A 26,267-nucleotide genomic window follows, 5' to 3' on the forward strand; every position below is an offset into this window, starting at 1 on the left:
TCTGAGCTGCTCACTGCACGGTTGTAGGTTCGAACCTCACAAGGGTTGGACCAAGAACCATCACTGATGTTTCCACACATTCACTGCATAAGTGCTTTGGATAAAATCATCTGCTATATTGGTTCTTTTAATATTTACAGTCAGATCTATTAAAATGTTGTCATTGATGTACAACTTTGCGGTCAATGATTTATTCAAGATTTAGGGGATCATATGGCATAATTTAAAGTGAACCGTTAAAAAAAAAAAAAACTCATATTGATTGACCACTAATCTGGGGGTTATGTCATCTAAAATCTCTTTGGAGGTTACAAGCATGTTTTGTGGAGCTTATTGCTAAAATTGTTATTGATAGAATTCTGAAGACAGATAATAGAGATTAGGTCATACAATTTATTTTTTTTACCACTAAAAATGCAAGTGTTTCGATCTTGTATGAAGAAATGAATTGAGCTTTAAGTTGCTTATATAATATCTTAAAGCTGATTTAAATTCAATTCATTTCTGCATACTGGAAACATTTAAATTTAAAGATATTTATTTTAGTATAATCTCATCTTTTTTTAAATATGTAGTTTGGCTAGATAATAAATAATAATAAAAACAAAATCATTATGAATTTAAATAATTTCAAATTATTAATGTCAATGATTAATTGGTAACACTTCACGATAAGGTTTCATTAGTACATATTAATTATTTTTTTATTATATATTTGTTAACATTAATGCACTGTGAACTGATATGAACAATGATCAGCTGTATTTGTATTAACGTTAACTGAGATTAATAAATGCTGTAACAAATGCATTGCTCATTGTTAGTTCATGTTAATACATTAATGTTATACATGAGACCTTGTTTTAAAGCGTTACTGATTCATTTACGCTTACATTTATTTATGCAGCTATTTTCTGATCTAAATGGTTTCGAATGTATATCTAGGGTTGTTGGGTGTTAAGCGTAAAATGTGTATTTCTAACTCGATAGTGAAAAGCTGTTGTGTCATAAGTTACTTATGATTAACTTTATTTATGCAAACCACAAGTCTTAACGGTATTGAAGTACACACTTGTGAATATCACTTCAAACACTGATCATCTCCATTTATGTATCAGTTCAAAGGCTTCATATCTGTTTTTAAAAGGTCCTTGTCATTTCAAGAATTCCTGACCATGCATCTGTTTGAAGGTTTTAAATAACAGGCCCTTTTCATGTTGGAAGTTAGTCTTTCAGACTTTGATCACCCTGTCATAATGCTTTCTAGAAATCCCAGCACTTTATATTTCTTACCAGTGGTATGGATTCCTAAGCAATATGCAGAGCAGCTGCGTATATTATAGCTTCAGGCGTCCATATGTTTTCTAGATTGATGTGAGAGCTCTCACTTTTTTTCCTCCAGATTTTTTTAATATGGGACATGGTCTCTGTTTGAGCAGTGTATAGTTGCCCAGTGCTGCATGAACGTCACAGGACACAGGCATATCAATTCTCACTGTTTTTACCTGTGGCCTTTGCACTGGACTTCACATTGGCCTAGAGAACCCAGAGTGTTTAGCTAGTAGAGTCCTGGTGTTCTCAACAATAATTCAATGAGAAACATACATATTTGAATTTGGAAATAATTTTTCACAGGTGTTTTGTTAGGTAATACAGGCGTTTTCAATGAAGGGATGTATCATGTAGTAATAATTTAGCATGCATGTATAATGCAGTGTGTGTGTGTGTATATGTATGTATTTTATATATATATATATATATATATATAATGTGTATGTTTCATGCTGAATTGTTTTTTTACCACTGAAAGATTTGTGTACAGTATACAGAAATGTAGAATGTAAATTTAAGTTTAGATTTAAATTTATTATTTAAATAAAAACATTTTTTTTTTAGATAATATAATTTCAGCTTTAAAAAAAACTAATCATCATGAGATTTCAATAATAAATACATAATCATGATGAATTTAAATGGTTAATTTAAATGATTAACACGTTATATTATTTATTAATGCAACTTTTTTTATTTTAAAAAAAACGAATTATCATAAGATTACAATAAAAATTATCATTATGAATTTAAATTAATTTATATGATTAGTACATGTTATTATATTTATTAATGCAATGTTAATTTCTGACCTAATTGGTCTCAAATTAATATCCGTGTACACATAATAAATGTTTTTTTTTAAAAATCGAATTAACTCTGTCCCCGCCAGCGTTTTTTCATTTTTTTAAAAAGTTGCTAGCCACTGCCAGCATTTTTGATATGCCTGATGAAGGTCGTGAGACCGAAACTTTGCTAATAAAAATTGATACTCATTTGCAAGTACTGATCGTGTGCAGGAGTTCCTTGTTTTCAGTTAATTACAAAAAAATGACAACATGAACAAAATAAGTATTATTAATATTCAGTATGCCATGTTTCTCATTGAATATATTTCGTAAGTCATAGATTATTTTTCAACTTTCTTTTATTTTTTTGGTTTGTTTGTCTGCAAAATTAGCCTACATAAATTCATCACGTGTATTTTCTCCATGTGCTGGGAGTTTTTAATAGTATGTTAATATCTGTATCCCGGTGACGTCAGCTGTGTGTTGAGCACTCATCCTGCTTTCCTCACATATTGTCCACAATGCACTGCACTGGACCAGCCAGAAACACACCACACCGTCCTTCAGCCTCCATATCCGCATCCACACAGCAGGACTCTGGTTTCGCTGAGCCGTAAACAGCATAGCTTATTCATGTTCCTCTGACATTATGATCAAATTAACTGTGATTTAGTGCCTAACTCATGACTAATAACATGACTTAATTCAGTGTTTTATCCGTAGCCTACTGAGCATGAAGTGATCTCGGTGGCCAAGGCCATATTTTCCAGCAATAATTTCTCTTAGGATAAACTTAAATGCAAAATTGAGATAGAGCCTATAGATTTATGTGGCATGTTGTTGGCTTCTTAGATGCATATGTGCTGTTTATGGAAGAGGAATATAGAGCAGTGTGTGTTTGTGTGTAGTAATGATTTCTGTAGAGAGTGGAGTTAAAGCTCTTGTTCTGAGGCTGTCTATGGAATGCTATGACATCAGTTCCCAGAAGCCACCTGGGAGACCAGTGGGATTCTTAATCATTGTCTACATCTCTGTCTGGTTGGTTTGGTTAGAGTGTACCGACCTGGCCATTAGATGCTTTTTACATTCCTGTTTCTGTGTGTGTGTGTGTTTTACGATGAAGAAATCCTCCTGGTCAAAGGTCAAACAGTAGTGTGTGTAAGCGCACTGGGCTGGTGGGTAACACCCAGCCCCATCCTTCTCCTGAAGCGATTTAGAGTTTACATTTTAAAAGCGCCTTCAGCCATCATGACATCTGCTCTTTTACTTAGACCTATTTACACAATGAAATAGGAAGGCTTTTTAATATTTTTGAATCGTAAGTCTGCAGATGTGAAACATTTTGCGCTCATATGCTGAATATGCTGAAACCCGATCTAAAATCCTCATGTTCGCCTCTTTAATTAATGGAAGGACTAATGGTGTCCATCTCTTTGTTTGAAAGTAATTGCCTTTGCATTATTCATGCACTGTCCAGTTTGCACTATCGACTCCTTTTGTTGCGTAAAGTACTGGTCTATTAGGATGCATTTACACTGCAAGCCTAATGCCCCAGATGCAATAGGCTACATTTCATGTCTTTTTTTTTTTTTGTCTCACCCATTTACATTCACTCAAGGCATAAATGACTAAATGAGAATTCCGTCATCATTTACACACCATGATGTTGTTTTAAACCTGTATGAGTTGCTTTGTTCTGTTGAATGCAAAAGAAGATATTTTGAATAATGTTGGTAACCAAACAAATGGAAAGAAACCATTTTGTTACCAACATTCTTCAAAATATCTTCTTTTGTGTTCAACAGAACAAAGAAACTCTCAAATGATGACAGCATTTTCATTTTTGGGTGAACTATCCTTTTAACAAGGTCTAATATATCTGGAGAAAGCTGTCAGCATGTCCCATTCATCTCAATCAGATAAAAATGTTTTAAGTAGCGAAAATGAACAAAATATGTTGATTGTAAGAACATATTTTTAAATGTTTGTATTTCATTCTGATAATTTTCCATGAAAATTATGACCCAATAATATAAGTTTTTCACTCACCAGCCAATCTGGCCACTAAATTAAGTTACTGGCCATACAGAACTTCAACTAGCCAGAACAAAAAAATCAGAAATAAACCAGATTATCAAAATGGCTGCTTGGATTTAAATATTAGTATTAAATCTGAAACGGAATCATTGAAAGACTTTCAGGTTTACAACAGTCAATCGTTATTTGCGGTGTAAATTACCATGTAAAATAAAATTGTATTAAAAACAATTTCTTGTGACTTCTCTTATAAAACATTTATTTCATTGTAATTTCCGAATATAGCTCACTCCAAAGTGAATGTTTAATGATAAACGCATTGAAGATCTGGACAGACTGTCATTTCATAAAGTGATCAGCTGTTTTTTCAAAGTCAGTGAACAGAATTCAGTGTATTGAAGCTTCTCCTCATTGACATCCATAAAAACGTAGCCTCGGACATCTTATAGGTTATGAACACAGGATCTCATTCAAGTCGTCTAAAATCGAATTACTAGTATACAGGCAAAAGTTCACTTCCAGAATGAACAAAGTGCGGTCAGTGAGTTTGAGTTTAGGTGTTTAGGTGGGGGGGAAAAAACAGTGTAAATGGGAAGAGAGAGGGATCTGTATTCTTTTTCATATATTTTTTTATTCATGCCACAAAAACAAACTTCTTACTGAAAAAAGCACTATACATAATCTGCCAGCCTACGATGAAGTCAGTATGTGCAAGTATATGTCCCAAATTGTTGTTCATAAATGAATGTAGTGTCAGGGTGAAAACTGAGGCTTTAAATCATAGGATGTTCAGAATAGTACTTAGTTTGTGCTATATGTTGACTGCCTGCTCTTGGTTAGTGGAAGCATGGTAAGCATGGGAAAGCATATCTGAAAGCTTGTTGTCTTCTTTCGCTTAAGGCTCTAGGTTAGGGGTCATCCCAAATAGCCAAAATGGATTCTATGTGGGATTAGTTGGGTCAATGAAGTACCATAGAGACCAACCCCTTCCCTGCTCCTCTTATGTGAACTATCCATCATTTTTGTGACATGAATGCAGATTCCTTTGCCTTTAGTTTAGTTCCCAACACTGAGTCACTGGAGCTAAGGATGAGTTGATTGGCTGGACATCTTTCATGTTTCCATATGTGATCATTCTTTGCTTTTGGCCTGTGCTGAAAGTTGATCAATGAGAAAATATTAGAATCAAAAGTATGGTTGTGTAAAACTAACGTGTCTCTTAGCTGAGCAACACTCTTCAAACTTTTTCTTTTTTGATATGTTCAGAAGTTAAAGAATTTAAATGAATACTTTTATTCAGCAAGGATGCATTAAATGAATCGAAAGTGACAGTAAAGTTTCTGTAAAGTGAAAGTGTAAACTAAAGTTTTCTATTTCAATAAAAAAAAAAATCTGTTCCATTCATAAAGGAAATATATCATGTTTTTAGGAGCACAATTGTTTTTATCATTGATGGTAATAAGATATTTTTTTTAACTAGTAACAAAGGCAATGGAAAAATTGCCAATTTATACACAAATTATGACTGACTCTCTCAGCTGTAAAAATGACCAAATTTAACTGTGATACAGAAAGGCCCATATGTAACCCATCAATGTTTTATTGCACTGATCTAGAACACGTTGTGTTTAATTCCTGTCTCAGGAACTCCATTACCTTGTGTTTTTTTTTTTTTTTTTTTACCATTTTCATTTGAACTCATCTCAGTGCTTTGCTGTAGAATCTGGTGGTCCACTCCTAAAACGAACTGGACTCTCTGGAACCAAGACGCAAGCCATATGCAAGAGTCTTTCAGGGGTTAAGAGGAGTTTGCAGAGTGGGTTTTCCTACTACTGAGGCAACACTTAAAAGGAATGTGCGTCAGCAGATTATGCAGTAGATTCCTCACTGATACAACATCTAGCTATCTATAAGACTTCCTCTATATATTTTCCCATTTGTAGTCAAAAACACTCTCGCGTTTCTAGTCCGTACAGTTTTATAAAGAGCATCTTTAAGAGAAAGATCTTCACACATGGTTTTAACATGGCTTACTACGTTCCATCCTCCCCCAAGCCCTTCATGAAAGCATTTTAAAAGTGTCTGGCCAGAGGCTCTGCCCAGAGCTGTAAAGCAGGATGCAGTGAAAGAGCAACATATGTCTGAACATTTAATGCTGTTAGAGGAAGAAAGACAGATGTAGCCAGTCAGGATGGAGAAAGGGAGTGCACACAGTGGAAACTTTTAGTAATTCCACCAGTCAAAACAGTCCGCAGCAAATTTTACCAGACGACCCACTTCTCCGTCTAGACTTCAGCTGTTTTATTTCAAGGCTCAAACAGCAATATTTTTTATTAAGAGTTATGTAGCAGGCCATTTGTCATGTTGAGACAACAAACAGACCATTTGGTGTCATGGCCAGTCCATCCATTGGGCAGCAGATGAATTTTATGAGCCTGAGATGGTATTGGCCGGTATGTGAGCTCGTTGAATTTATTGCTTCATTCATGGAGACGCTGGAAATGCCATCCTGAAATACAGTAGCGCGTGGCACTGGACAGTGATGCATTCTAACGCAAGCAATTCAAGGGCCTTTCCAAGTCTGACATCATCATTACAGCTGTTCACCCTTCACCTCTGACATTTCTACTTGCGTATGTGGAAAGTGGGTCTGCTTGGATTTGTGTGTGCCGGCGTGAGCTTTGAGGGGTTAGACGGCTGTCCAGATGGAGTTTCTTCTCCCCATTTCCATAGAATACATACCAGCAATGCCACATGGAAGCACTTTCATAATTTTCAATAAGAAACCTCTGGCAGCTCATCAAAGAAGCTGTTATGGTATGCCGACTATGTTTTGAGATAGTGATGGGTCTAGAGGTCTTTTTATTATTTGTGGGTACAGGACTTCAACTTTGATTCATTTTATGATCTGCATACTGCCACAGGGAGAACAAATACAGTTGTGTATATTATATACATACACTTTAGATTCGGGTCCAATTCTCACTATTAACTATGACTTTTGCCTCAACAAAACTTAAATTACTGCTTATTAATGCTTACTGCTGTCCATCTGAGAACGTTTAGCCAGTTGTGTCCTGTCATAAAAAAGGCAAAATAAATGTATAATATATTCGTTTTTAAGTAAAGAAATGTAACAAAAAATACAGGAGTAAATAAAACAAACCTAATAAGGCTAATTAAAATAAATATTTAGGAAGTGTGTAGAATTAAGGGCAATGAATGTCAATAGAAAACCTGTACTTGGAGTTGATTTTTGAATTTATTGGCCTATGTTATGTTTTCCATGTACCAGTGGCAGCACACCAGTTGAAGACAGCTCATTGGGTCTCATTCACTATTTCATATTTGTACACATAGGAGAATGTTAAGCAATGAAGCACACGAGACCAGAGTAGCGAACTTAATCCATCTTGTTCACTGATCACTTCAGTTCTCCACACATTGTCATTACACAACACTTTAACTGTTCATACTTACTGTTTCACAATAGTAGTCAACAATGCAATGTACTCATGCACACAAAATGTTTCCCTTTTTTAAAGAAGTTACATCACCAATGCAAACACATCCACTCATCAGATCCAGAACAGCACATCAGATCTTAGTGACATACACTCGTACACTATGCAAGGTCAGACTCTCGGGAGGCCGTGGAGCCATACGCACACGTTAATCTGATAATCGCGTCAAAGCAGCTGATACACGGCACATTCATAAGTCAGTACCATTGCTGAGTACCCTGGTAATCCAGAGTTCTCGCGAGAGCACAAGTTGAATTTGCTCAGCGAGTTACTCTGGTGTCGAGTAATAATGCTCATTAAATATGCCCCTCGATCTGAGCTGATTTGAGCAGATTTGATCCAGGTTTATCTAGTCTAGATAACTGCGTGTGCACGCGTTTCTTAAGCAGCCCTAGAGGTCGATCATAGATCAAATCGATCCACCATCAAACAGCGTATATTTTGTGCTGTTTTATGCGTTTGAGACATGGTGTTTGCAAAACTTACATTTCACAGGAATATTCTCCATCTGTAAATCTTAAAGTCGTGCAAATATTTCTATTTTGCTGCTAAACTTCACACTGAATGAGCACTGCTGCGCGCATGCGCGCCAAATAGGAGCGCAATAATTCTGACCAATATATATATATACATTTTGCTTGGAAAATTAATAGGCTGTGCGATATTTTATAACACCAGAAATATCTTCTAATTATAATAATTTCTTTAGGGTGTTGGATAAGTTGCAGTGAACTTATAGCTCATTACACTCATATATTTTATACTTAAAATAATAAAAAAAATTGAACAGAAGTAATTCAGGTAAGAATTTTAAGAAACCAAATATAATTAAGATACAAAATATAGTTTTGGGTTTAGGACCTAAGCTACTTACATAAGTATGTATGACTTATGCTTATTTAGAATGCTGAGAATTACAGCTTTTAAAGCAATAATTGTAGAAAGCAAGAATGTTTGGTTAGATTTAGTTTATGCAGTACATTATGGAGAGGATAATGTGAAATTAAGAGCAAAAGTATACATTATGAAAAGATATGTGCAACTCTAAAAATTAAAGAATATTCCATAAAATAAACGAATACATATTAGCCTACATTAACTAAATAACTATTTGTATAATTGTTAAATGTGTTTGAATTGAAAGACATAAAGTACATAATGCTACAATATTTGAAGAGTTCAGATGCAAAAGCCTCTAATGGCGCTTTTCCACTGCATGGTACGGCACGGTTCGGCTCGGTACGGTTCGACTCGGCGCGGAACGGTTCGGCTCGCTTCGCTTTTCCACTGCGTGGTACGACTCGACTCGGTACGGCACGGTTCGTTTCGCTTTAGCTCGGTTGCTTTTCCATTGCAGTTAGTACCGCTTCAAACTGGGTGGGACTGATCATTATAGTTGCCGCCTCTACTGCCATGACATCATCGTAAACGCGCCACATTTCAAACGCACAACACAGGGGATGGTGCTCTTGATTCTCGGCATGTGGATGTTTTTAAATTAAATTAAACGTTCTTATAATGGTTTACTATATGGAAGGAAAATTCTTAACGTGTAATTAAACGTTGCGTTCATATTCTGGGCTCATCTGATTTTTTGTACATAGCATAGCCTACTTTATGATTTTAGTATCATAATGATTAATAAATGCACGCACAATTATCCGTGAACTTGATTTGAACAAATGCCTTTCAACTTGTGTGTGCAAAATTCAGAATTAAATGAATGTGCAGCAATCTTTACAAATAGAGTCTAGGCCTAATGTAGCCTACTGTTTTAGCCTACTGCCATTAAAAAAGCTCATTTAGTTAATGTTATGTTATTTTTTTCCATCTGTTGATTATGAAAAGTGAACAGCACGAGTAGAGAGACATGGAGCGAGTCAGACATAATTTTGACCACTTCATTAAGTTTTGTTTTGTAGAAAACATTTCTTTAAAGTGAATTTCGTTTTGTATAAATTGTATCTTAATTTTAATAATTTTTTCATCAAACAATTGCCTGGATTGAATAAGATGCAAAATAGACAACCATTGAGGCGCCCGAGCGGCACTTGCATTGTACGTTAACTGGAGCGCATCTCATCCTCAAATACACAAAGCTTGAAATGTCTTTAAACGAAATAATTCAAAACAAAAAGAAATAGGCTACTCTCTTATGCAATCCATTATGTGCATTTCTCTCTATAGGCGCGTTTACTACGAATATGGCGATCGTCAACTTCATCTTTGCCATGCACAGACAGAAAACACTATTTTATAAATAAAAATCAGTGCACGCGTTTTAATAAAATTAAAACTTTAATTGTGATCATTAAAATAGCCTAATTGAATATTAAATATTTTGTGGCCAAGTTTTGCTCATTTATTAATAGTATAGCCTATATATAGGCTATATATAGGCCTAATTTTATTAAATTGAACAAGCCAAAATTCAGCATTCAATCAAATATTCAAAAAGACTTAATAATAATGTTATTTCAACATAATATCTCGTTATTTCGACATAATGTGTGTGCAACAAGCAAGATGTGCGTTTGTAAATCCGGGGACGCGTGCACTGATTTTTATTTATATAGTGTTTTCTGTCAGTGTCTGGCAAAGATGAAGTTGACGATCTCCATATTCGTAGTAAACGCGCCTATAGAGAGAAATAACATTATTATTAAGTCTTTTTGAATATTTGATTGAATGCTGAATTTTGCGCTGTTCAATTTAATAAAATTAAAACTTTAATTGTGATCATTAAAATAATTGAATATTAAATATTTTGTGGCCAAGTTTTGCTCATTTATTAATAATAAATAAATATATATATATATATATATATATATATATATATATATATATACACACACACACACACACACACACACACACACACACACACACACACACACACACACACACACACACACACACACACACACACATATGTGTGTGTGTGCCCTCAGAAACTACAGCGTTGGCTGTTGTCTACTGGCTATTTAAATCTAGCGGGTTTGTCTCGTGCATGGTCTCGTGTCGCAAATACAATGACACTGGTAGTGACGATTCTGTCTGACCAATCAGTGATCTTCAGTGTTTTCACGTCACATTTTAGTATCGGTACGGTACGCTTGGAACCTCAACAGAGGTGGTACCATTTAAAGCGAGCCGTACCGTACCGTACCATGCAGTGGAAATGCGCCATAAGTGAGCCGTACCGAACCGAGCCGTACCGTACCATGCAGTGGAAAAGCGCCAAAGCGTGCCGTACCGAACCGAGCCGTACCGTACCATGCAGTGGAAAAGCGCCATAAGTGCCATCTGAAATTTTCTTCTAGAATGATCATTTTTATCAAGCTCGTATATTTAAGTTCAGTAATTTCACTTAAATGACAATTAATAGGTCATTTTCATTGCTATTTAAGTGAAATTACTGAACTTAAATATACAAGCTTGATAAAAATGATCATTCAAGAAGAACATTTCAGATGGCACTTAGAGGCTTTTGCATCTGAACTCTTCATTTGTTGTTGGACATTAGATGTGCCTTATTTAGAATTTTAAACCTACAAATGTATTTTTTATGATAGAAATAACTGTAAAGGGACTATTGTAATGGGGTAAATCAAGTGTAGGCTAATATAGCCAATTACTAAGCTCAGATTCATCTTACCAGTTGAAATGTAGTCTGTGCTTTTGTAATTATTAAACATTTTGTGATTTTAACATCTGTTTTAATAAGCTTTTTTTAAATTTGTTTTAGATTGTAATGTTCTAATGTTCTTCTAATAACCATAAAAATGTACTACAGCTGCCAAATAAAACCAGAGAGAAATGTATGTAAATCTTTAAAACTATCTAATTAAATCTTGGGCACAAAACATTCAGCCAGTAAATAAAACCTGGATAATATATATTGTGTATGAATTGGTCAGTGTTAGAGGATCTGTGTAACAACTGAGGCTAAGCCTGACCTGGACCAGGCTAGTTTCCCAGCATAAGTTGCCAGAGTAACTGAGTTCGAACTATTTTAAGTTTGCTTTATGAAACCGAATCAACCGACCATAAGTCTGACTAACCAAAATAAGCCTGGCTTGTATTCTAATCTTGTTTTATGGAACAACCCTCAGTTGTTTGAAACGGCTTTGGCTGCTACAATGAACGAGTTAGACTTGGCTTTTTATCTAAAACAGGAACAGAAGACTGCGCTCGAATCGTTCCTTTGCAAGAAGGACGTTTTTGCTGTTTTGCCGACCGGATACGGTAAGAGTATAATCTACCAGTTAGCTCCGCTGGTAGCTAACGTTAAGCGTATGGGGTTTATTGTTGTGATTGGTCGTAGTGTTATCCAGTTGCGTGCATTGAGATTTTCAAATGCATGCTTGGTGCCGCCCCTTGAGCTGGCCGATTTTCATTCGTCGACGCCAGACCATTAATCTTTTAGATTTAGATCTGGATTTCCAGGCTAATTGCTGAGTGTTTTCACCTTAAAACAGCAGTGAACCAAAGACAGTCTGTCTCAAAAACGCTGCTTGAAATTGCTGAAGTTTCTTACGTCACAAACTACCTTGTAACCAGTCAGGTCAACGTGCGGGCGGGCTTTAGCATATCATCATTACTATGCTGTGAAGCAGGGGAGTCTCAAGAGATGACAGGTTATGAAAATATGAAAAATCAGGTACATTTAGCAATATAGCAGGTGGATTATGTATATTATTATGTTATAATGAACTATATGCCTTTCTCCACTGACTTTCTGAGTTGTTCAATGTGTTTCTGATGATTTTTAGAAGGCAGCTGTCTGACTCTGAGATGGCGAACAGGAACATGGTGTGTGTGTATTATTAGCAACACAATAGCAACAAGCAAAAGGCTCATATTAATTACTGTTATGTGTCCGACATTGTAGAAAGCAATACATAATAGGCATTACCATTATGACACATCGACTTGAAGACGAGCGAGTACAATTCACTCTTCTTCTTCTGAATCAGTTTCTGGTTCAAACATATATGGCTGAATTAAACCAGTATTTCCATTTGCCATTGTGCAGCGTTTACTACTGTAAAGTTGACCGAGTGGATCTCTGAGCTGGTGTGAGTGGAGGCGGAGCTCATTTGCATATTCATGTATCCCCATACGAAATGAAGCAAGAGTAAGTGTTACATTCAAGCTATTTTAAGGCATGAAAAAATTCACAGGAAAAACATTTAAATATGTCATTTTGGTGATCAAAGATGAGTTTTAAGGGACAAAGTTATTGACTACAGGAGTACTTTAACCAGCTAGCTTCCGGACATCACGTTTAGGTCTATGATATGAGTGTGTGTGTAGTGAGCAGTGTTCTCAGCCGGAGTTGTTGTTGTTGTTATTGTTGTTGATGTTGATTTCCATAGCAGCTGAACACTGATGACCGAAACTAAACCACAGAATCTGTAGTGACAGAGTGAGTAAAGGAGACCTTAGGCTATTTGCTGTAATAGTTCATGTTATAGCAAGCCTGCATGTGGATGTATAAGTGTCAAATGGCCATGGTCCATCTGGCAGCGGCACCGGCTGGAGAGGAGCAGGATGTGTGCGACTTAACAGTTTTGTCATTGAGCTGACAATCATGACAGGAACAGACAGCATCATGAACCTGAGCCATCCTCAAAAGCAGTTCAAACACAATACACCTTTTATACAGACTACGTTTGAATGCAGATTTTTATTTTATTTTTATGAGACCCGCTGTTCAAATCAGTTTTGTTTTGGAGATCAGCTGCTGGCAAGTAAGTTATTTTCAGTTTAATGCTTTCACTCTTAAAACTTAAACAAGTGGAAAGGCCAGCATCAACGAAGGATTGAGGCTTGTCACTCAAAGTATAATCTCATTGATGTAATCCAATTCCAGTGCCATTATAGCATGTCCACTATTCCTGATACAGCGCTTTCATTATTTAGTTTATATGTGAGGTTGCGTGTTAGCAAAGCTCAACTGTTGACGCAGCCAATGCTAATGGTATATATTGTTGTGCCAGCCTCTCTTATGGGCAACTAAAAGTGCAAAGGAAATACAACTCTTCATTTAGTAAAACCAGACCAAGCCTCAGCCACCTGCACGGCATGTCTGTACAAACTCATTCACGCTTCACTAAAACACTTCACACGCGCACTCCGGAATCCAATGTGCCAGAGGCCCAGCTGATTTTGTTTTTGCCCCTCATGAGCAGCCAGTAAGGTCATTTAAATGGGCAGACACCTCCCACAGCGGGTGGAAGGGTGGAGGGCCATGTGGTTCTGTGTGTGTAGAGAGAGAGAAAATTTTGTCCATGTGTGTTTTGGGAAAAGAGAGAACCTCAAAGGGGATGTGTGACTTCCCAGAAAAAAAGATTGGAAAGCAGAGGGCAGTTTAAGTTTGCCTGACGGTTACTTCATAGTGCTTGAATTAGAGTGGTCCTCTGTGGTCTTTAAACAAAGTTTTGCCCTTTAGCCTTGACTTTAAACCTACCATTGCCTGTCATTCTAATTTAATGCTGGTGTATATAATTGAACTAAAAATATTTAGATGGGAAACATTGTGGTTATAATTTGAAAATGCATTTTTATAAAATTGTTGATCTTGAAAGTTATATTGTCATTCTTACAGCATATGCATCTGGGTTTTTTTTTTCTTTTTTTTTTTTTTTTAGCTTTTGATATGATGGTAGTTCTGTCAAACAGGTCCGTCATGGGTAATCCCTCTTCCTCAGCTGGACTTTGTCATGGTCCAGAACAAAGGAAAGTTGGGTTTAGTTTCTTGCAAACATTTTTTTTGCAACCGAAGAACGTTGCTCGGTCATGATGAAGGTGTAAATCACTAAGATTCACAATCCAATATTATGATACTTGGACCATGATCTGCTACATAGTATTTTTATTTTTTGATGCATAAAGTATTAAGATACACCTCAATAAATGTCTTTTATTATACTGCAGTAACGTGGCAATCACTTACAAAAAAAAAAAAAATCAGATCAGGCATGTTCTGTTATGCCATAAAGCTAAAGTGAACCCACATGTGTGCTCCAATGTGGTCAAGGCATTGCGAATCTGTTCAGATACATTTATTTTCTTCATAGGGATCTTTATGCATTTTGCAACTGTTTACTTTTGTAGTTTCTAATGCATGCATCATGATTACAATTGACCAGTAATGTTTTTTTTTTCTTTTTTTTTTCTAAGGCACGTTTATAAAATCTACTTAAATGTCCTAATTAAACTAAGGTCTAATCCTGGCTTAGTCTAAACCCTGTCTGTGAAACCAGGCCTAAATGTCTTGAGTATTTTAGGTTGCCAGGTTCATGGTTGCCAGATCGCAAAGATTAAGTAAAACACCATGCAGAAAAAGAATGAATGAAAGCTCGTAGTTGAGGCCTATACAGCAAAACTACGAGTTTTTGGTAAAGTTTTTATTTTTTAACTACATTTTAAGGCTTGTCTTTTTTGTCAACGATATTGCATATTGATAGTCACAGTTATTATTTAGTGACGTTAGTGTAGTCTCATCATTCTCCTCTTATGATCTTAGTCATAGAAAAAAAAGGCCATTGAAAAACATTTTTCATCATGGTTTTTAACGAAATTAACACTATTCAGCAGATACTTTCTTACAACATTGCGACTGTTGTATTACATAAGAGATTCTGACTTGTGATTTTTGTCTTCGTGTGCAATAAAATGGAGACAAATTACATTTAAGGAGGGACCTAAGCCATATCTAAGGATTAGAATGTCAAAACTGGAGATTTGGTGGTGAACCTTTTTGACCTGAAGGCCCACCCAATATCCAACATAATCTTTGTGTTGAGATTACCCCCCCACACCTTGTTGTCAAACTTTGATTTATTTACGATGTCAGAGGATCCTGATTCTTTATGTTCCTCAACAAAACCAGTAGTTATTGAGGGAGAAAAAAAGACAATTCATATATTATATATGTATTATGTATGAAGCTCACCAAAATTGGAGCTTCATCAGAGCCTACATTCAGTAGGACACTTCTCTGTTTCTGAGGAATTAACTTGCTCTTTTGTTTTACCTCAGAGAAGGGAAACTCTATCTTTCCACACCTGTTTTAAAGGAAAACTGGTGGTTGCCACAGGCACAACAAGAGGCCCCAATCCTGAGAGAGAGTCAATGGGGGTGGGGAAGATAAAGTTGAGTCCAGTATAGAAGATAATAGATGTCAGTGCATAGGCAGGAAAAGAAGCATGAGTACTTTGTCAAAGATTCATATACCAGTCCTTACAGTAACAGTTTTAGTGTAAAGAAGCCACCAACAGGAGAGTTGTTCATCTGTATTTATAACACAGATAGTTCCGGTCCTTGATTCTGATTCGTTGAGCCGCGTTCGAAGCCGTTGTAAATTACTGACCGCATTACATTAGTATTACTGCGCAACTACTGTTTGTGATTCTTTGTTGCTGCATGTTGCTTAGCAACCTCTTTGGAACTACATTGCTTGGTGGGGGAATAAATGTGTTACAACGTTATATTTCTTGTTGCTGGTGTTTTATTTTATGAATAAAATTAATATTCAAATTAATATTTTTGTGGAGTAACCGTTTTATAAAAACAGTAAGCCCCTTGAAGCCGTGTTTTACAGTGGATTTAGAACACTAGAGGAAAAAATGCATCAGCCACATAGCCATTGAAAATCCCATTCCCTCGTGCTGTTTTCCACATCACCGGGGACAACAATTTCCCTTTAAAGATGCAAATAAGTAAATATGGTCGCCATTAAAACTGTTTAAATTTTATACTTTGGACTTAACAGTTGGTGTGAAGTTATTTTGAACAAAATCAGGCCAAAACAGAGTTTGTTTGGAGTCATTTTTTGGAGTTCGAAACTGCTTTCCAAAGTAAACTTTCAAACTACCATTTGGTCGGTGCCGATTGCGTAATAGGGTAGGTGTGCTCTGCGGCTCCACATTCTTTGACATGGAAATCTTCTCGGGTTATTTTCTTTTTATTCAGTCCGTCGAGGTCAGACGCAAGTAAAATATGAACACACCTGGAGAGCTGCTGTTTAGTAGAAATAGTAGTAGAATTGTTTTTTTAGTTTTTTTCATGTTTAATACTATAACATGTTTAATACTATAAACCTGCTTGATTTAAAATAGTATATTGTTCTATATAAATAAATGTGACATGTCTTGACTTACCTGGAGTGCCACTATGATCAGATGCTTTCTTAACGGTTTTCTCACCGCTGTGAGTATTGTGTAATTGAGAGGAAAGCATGCATCTCACATATTTATATATTCATATAAATGCTACTTCAAGCAGAGAGGAAAACAAAAAAGATCTTCCCCGTGACTATATTGGGGCCTTAATGCAAAGTCGCTGGATCCATCAGCTGCTGCTAATATAGTTATGCTACACATTGTGCCTGTGAGAAAAGACATCGGAACATGGGAATCCTGGGTGGAAGGTTTCCTCCCACCACCTCTCTGTTGCTTCCTGCTAATTCCAGTCACTCCGAAAAGCCTCTTCCCAAAAAGTGCTTCCATGTGCCCTCTGTGCGCACTAGTGCAGTTGTAGCATCTGGTCCACAGAGAGGGGACACGCTTTTTACGAGCAGGTAACTCGAGTGGAATCACGACTCTAGATTTACATGCAGCTGCTGCAGCCGTATAGCCAAGTGAGATATAATTAGCGTTTGATCTGGTCTTTGGTAAAGTCATTGGGTTGCAGGACGGCGGTCTAGTGGGGTTTGAAAAGGAATACTGTACCTGACATTGAGCTTGACTCTAAGGAAGGTGAAGAATTTGTTTGGGTGAGATGGAGTTCAGGTCAATTACACGGTTTTGGCTTTTAGTTGTTAATCTCAGGAAAATTATCCTGAATTGATTATCCAATGCATTATCTTAAACATACTATATTACATTTTTTAGATAATTTTTTTTTATTTGGATTTGAGATTATAATTTTTTATTAGGATTTGAGATTATTTTTATTAATTTATTTTCCTAAAGGTAATTAGAAGGTTTGTCTTTTGATTGAAAGTCTTGTTTATTTAATGTGTCAAATATCTTAAAACAACAATGAAGTGACTCCCAAATGGATCAGAGGATTGACAGAACAATAGACTTCAAGCAATCCATCAGCAGGCTGTCGGAACACAGGAAACCCAGAGCAGGGCTGAGTTCCTGTTTGGGGGAGATCTTTTACTTTGTCAAGTTATTTGAGACTTCAGATTCTTTGTTGCGTGTCATGGCATTCTTTCTGTTTAAATAAAATGTTCAGTTTGTGGCAGAATTAAAGTAGTCTTGGTTATTGTAACTATGCATGAATGGAAGTAGCATTTTGCGAGAATATACATATTTTATATGAAACCTATTTATTGACTAGCTGTCTGAATGATTAGATGGCAAAACCTTGACAAAACACAATGTAAACAGCTAAAGCACAGCATGTCAACAGGCTAATTTTAGATTAAAATATATATATACTCCTTTTTTTTTTTTTTTTATCTAAAAAGAACTCTAGGTAAACTAGTTACCAGTAATTGACTTGGTTGTTGGACGATTGTGACTCATCCCTAGTAGATATAAAATACATTTAATGCATGGTAATGAACGCAAGTTTATTAAAATATATTTTTTTTTCTTTTTTTTTTTTGCTCTCGAGTTAAATGTGCTGGTTTGAGTGTGCTTCTATAACCATATACGTGATAAACACATCTCCCTATTACATATAAACATTTATAGTCTTGGCAGTTGACCAATGTAACTGTTTATGAGCTCTATATTATAGAGTGGTTTTAGTGTAAGCATGGCCTTTGCTTGCACATATACTGATGACATCTCACAATCTGCCTGCTTACTTTTCACACTTGTTGAATTAACTTTTACATTTATTTTATTTGTACTATAAAACCTAGAGGAACACATTTACAATTTGGATCACACTGCATGTCAGTCTTGCCTGCGGAATCCATTGCTGACCGTTTTGGATTCAAATGAAGTCTTCCGAGCAAGCATTTTTTTTTTTTTTTTTTAAATTCCCATTTTAGTAATTAGAAAAATTCCAGCATCCTTAAAAGTAGTATTATAATATGGAAAAATATTTAAATGTTGTTGCTGTTAGGCAGAAACCTTGCATCTCTAAAAATGTTATTTTTCAGGAAATGAAAAAAAAAAAAAAAAAATATTAAACACCGCATAATCAAAGTTGATGTGAGACACTTGGTGTGTCATATTAACATTTTGACCAAAATCAAGCTGAAATGAAGTTGAGGTTTTTGATCTGCGAATTTTGGACTTAAGTGTTTTGTCATTAGAACGGCAGTAAGTGCGTCGCATTACGTTTTCATCAACATACAGGTTATAAAGTTTATATGTAATATGTAAATGAAAGATTTTCTTAAAACAAGATTCATAAACGTCAGGATGTTTGTATCCAGTCAGTCTCCTGCCAAAAAACACATTAAAGGATTATTGTCGTCATCATCATCGCTTGAGTCTTCAAAGAAATTCATTCACATGCAGTGTACTGCAGTCGAACACTCAATAAATTGTGCTGCAAATCCGTTAATTTCACACCATTTGTATTGTTTCCTTTCACAGGTGCTGCGTTTTTTCTGCGACAGCTGCTCTGTGCCGATCTGTAGGGAGTGCAGCTTGGGCAGACACGCAGGTCACAGTTTCACCTACCTTCAGGAAGCACTGCAGGACTCCAGAGCACTGACAATCCAGCTGCTCGCAGACGCACAGCAGGGCAGACAGGCCATACAGGTCAGTGGACCAACAGTCTCTAATAAACGGACATCAGCACAAACCTGCTGGGTATTTTCTTCCTCTGCTTATCATTCCTGCTGTTTTACTTGAACCTCAGTGTCTTTTTACCAGGTGCAACAAGACTTCCACTCGCTTCATTTTCTTTACTCTGATTACCAAAAGTAATAAATAAGGGCAATAAATAGATTGACAAATAGAATTTATTGCGTGTTGTTTAGTGTGTTGCCTTTACAGTCCGCTGTCATTGTCATTTCTTCAGTGTCATGTTGAGCTGTTGTCTTTGGTACAATTTACATTAAAATGTGGGGTCAGTAAGATATATATATTTTTTTGTAAGAAGGTAACATTTTTATTCACGAAATCATTAAATTGATTAAAAGTGGCAGTAAAGTATTTTGCATTGTTACAATTTATTTTTCCGCAAAAGAACAGCATTTATTTTTTACTTGACATTCATAAAAAAAAAATCCTGATTGTGGTTCTCACAAAAATATTTAAGCAGCACAAATGCTTTCAATATTGATGATAAGAATAAGAAATGTTTCTTGAGCCCCAAATCACTAGGCTATATTAGAATGATTTCTAAAGGATCATGTGACACTGAAGACTGGAGTAATGATGCTGAAAATATAGCTTTATCACAAGAGTAAATCATATAATTCATCTATCTAGAAAAGTTGGACCAATACCTTAAAATATTTTGTTAAATTTACTGACCAATAAACATTTAATTTTTAAATTAATTTCATTTAAGTGCTTTAAAAGTAATGCCTGTTATTAATTCTGCTTTAAAAGCTTCTTGTGCAACTTCCCTATAGATGTCAACAGTAAATGTATTATTGTAAATGTTTTGTCCATTTTTATTTTATTAAAGTGGTATTTAGTCTCTAATATTCCATTCGATGTTAATTATTTCCAGTGGTAGTGGTCATTGTTTAATTGTCACGGTGTGATTTTTGGATGCACACATAAACACACTTGCAACTACATGACCGTGAGTGTAGGGTCCTTCCCTATTTTTAAAAAGAGGCTGTAGAATCAAGCTGACTTTCTATTAGCATCACTGTGCGCGTCACCCCCACACGGCCTGAATGAAGAGAATAGAAGAGCGGGAGGGAGGGACACTGGCCCAGTGCTCGGTCACTGCCTCTATTCACACCCTGATGGCCCTTGCAGGGCGGATCATTAGTCGCACACAGAGGAAATGTTTCCATTTCTCTCAAAAGTAGCGCTGCGGGTGGGGGAGAGAACGGCACCCATTAGGACTGTTCAAACCCATCCTTCTCCAGGGACATGGAGTCGGTTGGCAAGGAAACCTAAAGTTGAATTTGAAAGTGAAAGGCAGAAGAGATGGGTTTCAGTTAAAGGCACTAAAGAGAATGAATTCCAATGGCAGTTTATGCTTTTCAAACGTGCCATTTACATTTGAATACTTCCCCCGACAGTTTACCCATACTTGACTTTTTTTTCCCCTTTATCTAGTTCATACAAAATATCACTAGGGGCGGTCACAGTACACTTTTCGTTTCATTGACTTCCATTCAAACGAATGCGAATGTGTCAGATCGGAAACGCAAGCTCATGCAAAAAGTTTAGCATTTTGCTGCGTTCCAAAATTCAAGTTTGGTGAATTTTGAGCTGCAAATTCACATCACGTGAACACGTGCGACCGGTAGCAGATCGATACGTCACGGCGTGACCTCTTGGCTGAATTAAAAGAACGATTTGTTTGCAGAAGAATAGTTTTTTTTTTTTTACATTTTGAGTGTATTACCATATGTTGAATTCATGTTTATAAAAAATACGCTGCAGAGAATGTTTAAAGCCTTAGTGTGACCACAGCTTTACTTTGGGTCCTTTAAGTTGTGGACGGGCAGTTGGGAAATATTCCCCATGTCCTGTGTCCAGCTGATATTACATCATTAATGCAGTACATTTTGACACAATGTAATTTCAAAATGCAAAATACATTTTCTTGATTTCAGTGATAACTGGTTGCCAATCACATGTTGCATGCATAAGAGTTCACTCAAAAATATATATGTGCACACACACACACACACACACACACACACATTCAGTCTGAACACAAACACAAATAGTGCAGAAAGTAGTAAAAACAATTGTGGAAATTGTGCAACATACAAATAGTGCAAATGAATTTCACAAGCTTTCCAAGTAGGCTAATTACAAAAATAACTGATCTCTTGGCTCTGGCAGTTATCTCCGTTGAAATCGATTCCATCTGGAAATTGTGTAGCGACTCATTTGAAAACATAAATTTCAATGCCTTATCCGATGTTTACCGCTGCTTTATACTTGTTTTTGGTTTGTGTTTTGCCAAAGTTATGCTATGTCAGAGTGCTCTCATGCAAATCTTTTTTTTTTTTTCATGCATGCAAATACGCACACAAATACTTTCACTTTGCGTTAGTTCAAATTTCCAAAGAAACATGCTAATTGGTGGTTCAAAAGACTAAAACCTATGTTTATTGGTTGAGTAGATGACTGTTCAACCAATTGGGCACAGGGGTGGGACTAAGCATCAATAATCGTTCCTGTTTGGCCGAGAGAGAAAAAAAAAAACTGCATGGGTTTCTTTGACGTATCAATGCTGATCAAAATTTGATGACATAATCACATTCACTACGGAGCCTCTGATTCGATCCAACCGAGAGACCGAGACAAATGTGATTCAACTGAAAAGCCAGAAATCCTTTTTAAAGCATACAAATTGGATTTGTGGTTCAAAAGTTATTAAACATTTAAAAACAATAGTTATTTTTAGCCGCAGGCAGCTGTCTCAGTCTTTAAGGGTTAAATGGCATGAGATTGAATAAATTAAAGAAATTACATTTTTGGGTGAATGATCGCTTTAATATGGATTGTGACAATGTAGCATAGTAAAGGTTTAAGCGTTTATCGCGGGATATTGCATTCGGTTGCATTACCATTTTATTTTGGAATTAGTGCGTAGTACATGCAAGTAGTATAGGGTGTGTTATGATTTCAGAATCGTGAGTGAATAAAATGTTTCCATGATCTGCCTTTTAAGAGAGGATGTGCTCTGTAGCAAGACACTACGACCTATCATTTGCAGTTCTGGTGCCCACATCCCAACATACTGTACAACATGGCGAATATTCACATCACGTTTAGCAACGCAGCGGTAGGGTTACGCTTGCAGTTCTTCGCCATCTCGAATAATACTTCTATATTTATTTTTATAACTTTGAGTTATAAAGCCTTGCCTGTTCAACTTTTTATTCGCACGCTGTTCTGACATAAGCTTTCTGAGTGCGTACACCTGAAGCGCAATAAAAGCCTGTCAAACCGAGTGAGTACTGAACTAATTTCTTTTCACATTTTATTGCACTTAAACTATCAGATACACACAAGGTTTACATAAACCCGGTCATATCTTCAGTGAATGTAAACTGTTCGGATGTGTGTCAGTATATTGAATCCATGCATTTGGTCTTAAAGGGAAAGCAGCCTAATAAACCTGCTGCTGTCCATGTCAATGTTATTCAAACAACTCAAAAGAGAAAATCACTCACTGCTCATGACTTAACTTTTAATAAGCTTTAATAAGAATCAGTGTATATTTAATTCGTACAGTGACGTCGATGTAATGTTTTATTTTTACATTTTAAAATGTCTTTCTTACAGTAAATACACCAACTGTAGATGCAAATATGAATGCACTGTTCATTTCATTTGTCTTATTTCGTAAGTTAAAATAATACAATTTTGGTTGTATCGCCCACCCCTTCTTTGACCTAAATGGTCTGTCGCTCTTTTTTTGTTTTTTTTTTTTTTGTTACATTTTGTAAGGCAAAATTTTTAAAATGGGGAAATCAGTTTACCTGCTCAGTGACTTGCAAAAAAGTCTTAAAAACCAACGTGAAAAAGAATCGTGATAAGATCAAGGATTGTATTGTCATATTGTCCACCCCTAGAAGTATATTTGGAAAGTAGTAAGCTAGTATTCCATTCTGAAGATAGCCCATGCGTTTACAATTACCTAAACCTCTCCTAAAGCTTTATCAGGCTCAGCCTTATAGCATCAGCTGAAAGAGCCTGACCTGTGTTTTCATGCGCTTGATTGGCTACTTGTTCTAGTGTGCCTCTAATCCTGTTACTGGATGGTGTTAAATAGGAAGCCTCTAAACGTTTATAGGTTTGAAAGCGCATGCAGAGTTTAACAATGGCTTCAGCCCAAGGGTCGTAATCTCTATTCTGGGAGCACGCTGCCCATGAAGGGCCCGCTCCATAACCGACCCCTGACAGCTTAGTCTTCCTTAGCGCTGCATAATCTCATTTGCTGGATTTTAGCCTGTTATTTTGCAGCTGCTTATTCCTTTGCCCCCATTCCGTATCTGACCCTTGATTGGTTTGCATTCTGCGATTTGACAGCTCAATCTTAGAATCGGGATATCTTGGAGGACAATTGCAAATATGGAATGGGGGATAAACTCTGAACAGTGCACAGTATATATATAAAAAAAAAATACATTTCCAGCCTTCAAGAACTATATTCTTAAGAATTTGTTTTTAACCAGTGTTGGGGAAGATACTTGGGGAAGAAATGGTACCGCTAAAAAAAAAATTAATAAAAAAGAATTTGCTGACAAAAAGTAACAATTTATCAAATATTTATAAAAATATACAATATTTATGTTTTTATATCAGATAATATAATGCATAACGCTGCAGAATATTTTTGCAACACAAAAGAGGTATAATGCCAGACAAAGATTTCAGTGCAAGGACTATTATTATTATTATTATAAGCAGCATTGTTACATTTGTGTCCAGAAAGCCTGAAATTGATTTGAATTTAAAGCTGTTATGTTTTCGCTGTATGTATTAGACCCCCGGACCCTCTTTGAACCTTTTGGTTTGGGTCAGATTAGGTAATCTGGTCTTCTGCTCCACAGTAAATTAAAATCTTTCCCACCGTCTTTATTTTACTACACTTTTGTCTATTTGCGTCTGTAGATTTCTCCTAAATTCAACAAAAGTTGGCGTTTTAAATTAACATGCTGCTCCGCGATCGCTGTCTGCACCCTGTCATCACAAATACCGTTGGAAAGCTCTCTCTCTCTCCTATACAATGTTGTTGGCTCCAAATATGGTCATTTCCTTTTTTATCAGCAACCAATCTTGAAAGTACAATGGGGCATTTAACCGTTTGTGTGTGTTTCCTTGGGTTTACTGTTTTTTACTGGGGTTCTGGTCAGTTGAAGGCCATAAATGCTGTTATAAGTTTTGATGGGGTTTGGGTGGTTTGTATTGTTGTTGCTAATGTTTTGATAAGAGATTGTGTCTGTAAATAGTTGTTTCCACTAAAAAAGTATGAATTTTTACAATACAAATCTTTTAAAGGCCGTTTTCTCAAAAACATTTTTTTTTTTTCATACTCTGAGCCAGAAATCTCCACTTCAGCAGCACTACATACACCAAACTTTCCAGTTGTATTCCTATCTATATTCCTAAGGTTTTTACAGAAGGGTTTGCTCATATATCAATCAGAATCTGATTACAACATTTTATACCTAAAAATGGGGAGGAGTATTATTATTTTTTTATTATTATTTTTTTTATGGCATTTGACAGTTTTTTTGTGATAAAAAGAGAGATCCAAAATCCCCTCTGTAAAAACCTTTGACTCTGTCAACAAAACTAAACAAGAATTTTGAATCTGGCTTTATCCAATGTTCAGATTTCTCTTCTGGAAATGTAAATTAGTGCATATTTAATGAGATAATACATAATTTGCATATGTAAACATACATATTCTAAAAACTTGTAATACAAAAGATATTTGTCTTAATGTCGGTAATCAAATGGGGAAGTTTCATGCTGATATCAATTAAGTAATAATAATAATAATAATATTATTATTATTATTATTATTTTTATTTTTCCTATTCACCTGGGGTGTCTCTCCTTAATAGATAAACCCTCTTAACCCTCTTGACCCAGATCATGTGACCAAAGTGTCCTTTGGTATTTCCTCAATGTGTGTGAATTTCAGGTATCATCATAAGCCGCGTTTCCACCGAAATTACCCAGAACAATTTGTCCCAGGAACTTTTTTACCAGGAACTTTTTTTTTCCCCAGACCTGTTGCTAGCCGCATTACCACCGCGGTCTAAAGTACCGTGAAGATTAGGCAAATAGTCCGGTGATGTAGGACTGTGTGCGACTTTACAGTTCCCACTGGATTTCATCCTCTGAATTTAAGCTTAATAAAGCCTGAACCTCGTCGTCGGTCCATCTGTCGTATTTTTTAAACTCCATTGTTGATTCGAATAGCAGACGACTGTTATTGCATGCACCGCAACAGATGGTGGTTGAATAAAATGCTGCGTGGAGTCAACCAATCAAAATGCGGCATGAACTCACCAATTCAGCATGTTCAGCACCCAAGTCCCACCCCTGAAAGTTCCTGAACTTTGAAAAAGTACTACTATTTAGACCCTGGTTCCTGCTTTGTAAACACACCGAGTACCACCCCAAAGTTCCTAGTTCCTGGGGAAAGTTCATGCGGTGGAAACGCGGGTATAGATTGGATTTTGTATGATCAGTCATCCATAATCTTTGAAATGACACTGCTTCAAGAGACCATTTGCAAGCCTTCATGTGATGCACATACAGTGAACGCTGTGTCGTTCACAAATTAATAATAAAAAAAAAAAAAACAGTACATTCACCTGCGTTCTGTTTTCAATCATCTGCCATGCACGTTTGTGATGACGTAAGATTGAACACATGCGCCAGGGTTCGATGGAATCAAGTGAGTGTGAAAGGAGACCAACGCTGCGGCTGGC

The 26,267-nt window shown here is 36.2% G+C and overlaps 1 protein-coding gene across 1 annotated transcript in view; it reads left to right on the top strand.

The window, feature by feature from the left end:
- The window catches only part of trim71 (tripartite motif containing 71, E3 ubiquitin protein ligase), a 33,304-nt gene that overhangs the window by 1,626 nt on the left and 5,411 nt on the right, over positions 1-26,267 (top strand). Inside the window, exon 2 of the mRNA XM_084435280.1 lies at positions 19,258-19,425. Coding sequence (XP_084291406.1) covers positions 19,258-19,425 — 168 coding nt within the window. The remainder of the gene's footprint in view (positions 1-19,257; positions 19,426-26,267) is intronic.

The sequence above is a fragment of the Rutilus rutilus genome, assembly GCF_951802725.1.
Source record: "Rutilus rutilus genome assembly, chromosome: 17".
NCBI classification, from domain to species: domain Eukaryota; kingdom Metazoa; phylum Chordata; class Actinopteri; order Cypriniformes; family Leuciscidae; genus Rutilus; species Rutilus rutilus.